Genomic DNA, 239 nt, shown 5'->3' with positions numbered 1-239 from the left:
AAAGCCATCACAGCCCCTCGCGCCCGGCAATGTCGGGCTGCAGCAGCCGTGGCGCCCCTGCGGCCATGGACTTCCCCGAAGTCCTGAAGTCCCTGCTGGAGTACTCCTTGCCCGGCACCGGCAACCTGGCAGGTAGGACAGGGGGTGAACGCGCATGCACCTCGCTGGGATTGCAGAGACAGGCGGGCGTCTGCTCCGGCCGGATCGAGGAGCGGGCAGGAGAGAGAAGAGCCAGTGTC

The 239-nt window shown here is 67.4% G+C and overlaps 1 protein-coding gene across 3 annotated transcripts in view; it reads left to right on the top strand.

The window, feature by feature from the left end:
• The first annotated feature begins 6 nt into the window (after positions 1-6).
• Positions 7-239, top strand: part of TEF (TEF, PAR bZIP transcription factor) — a 25,111-nt gene continuing 24,878 nt past the window's right edge. For all 3 annotated transcript variants that reach the window (XM_019515110.1, XM_019515109.1, XM_019515111.1), the window contains exon 1: positions 7-132. In XM_019515110.1, coding sequence (XP_019370655.1) covers positions 30-132 — 103 coding nt within the window. In that variant the 5' untranslated portion in view covers positions 7-29. The remainder of the gene's footprint in view (positions 133-239) is intronic.

Source organism: Gavialis gangeticus, unplaced genomic scaffold, assembly GCF_001723915.1.
Source record: "Gavialis gangeticus isolate Ggan-Ray unplaced genomic scaffold, GavGan_comp1, whole genome shotgun sequence".
Lineage (NCBI taxonomy): Eukaryota > Metazoa > Chordata > Crocodylia > Gavialidae > Gavialis > Gavialis gangeticus.
This window is presented reverse-complemented; position numbering and strand designations above follow the sequence as displayed.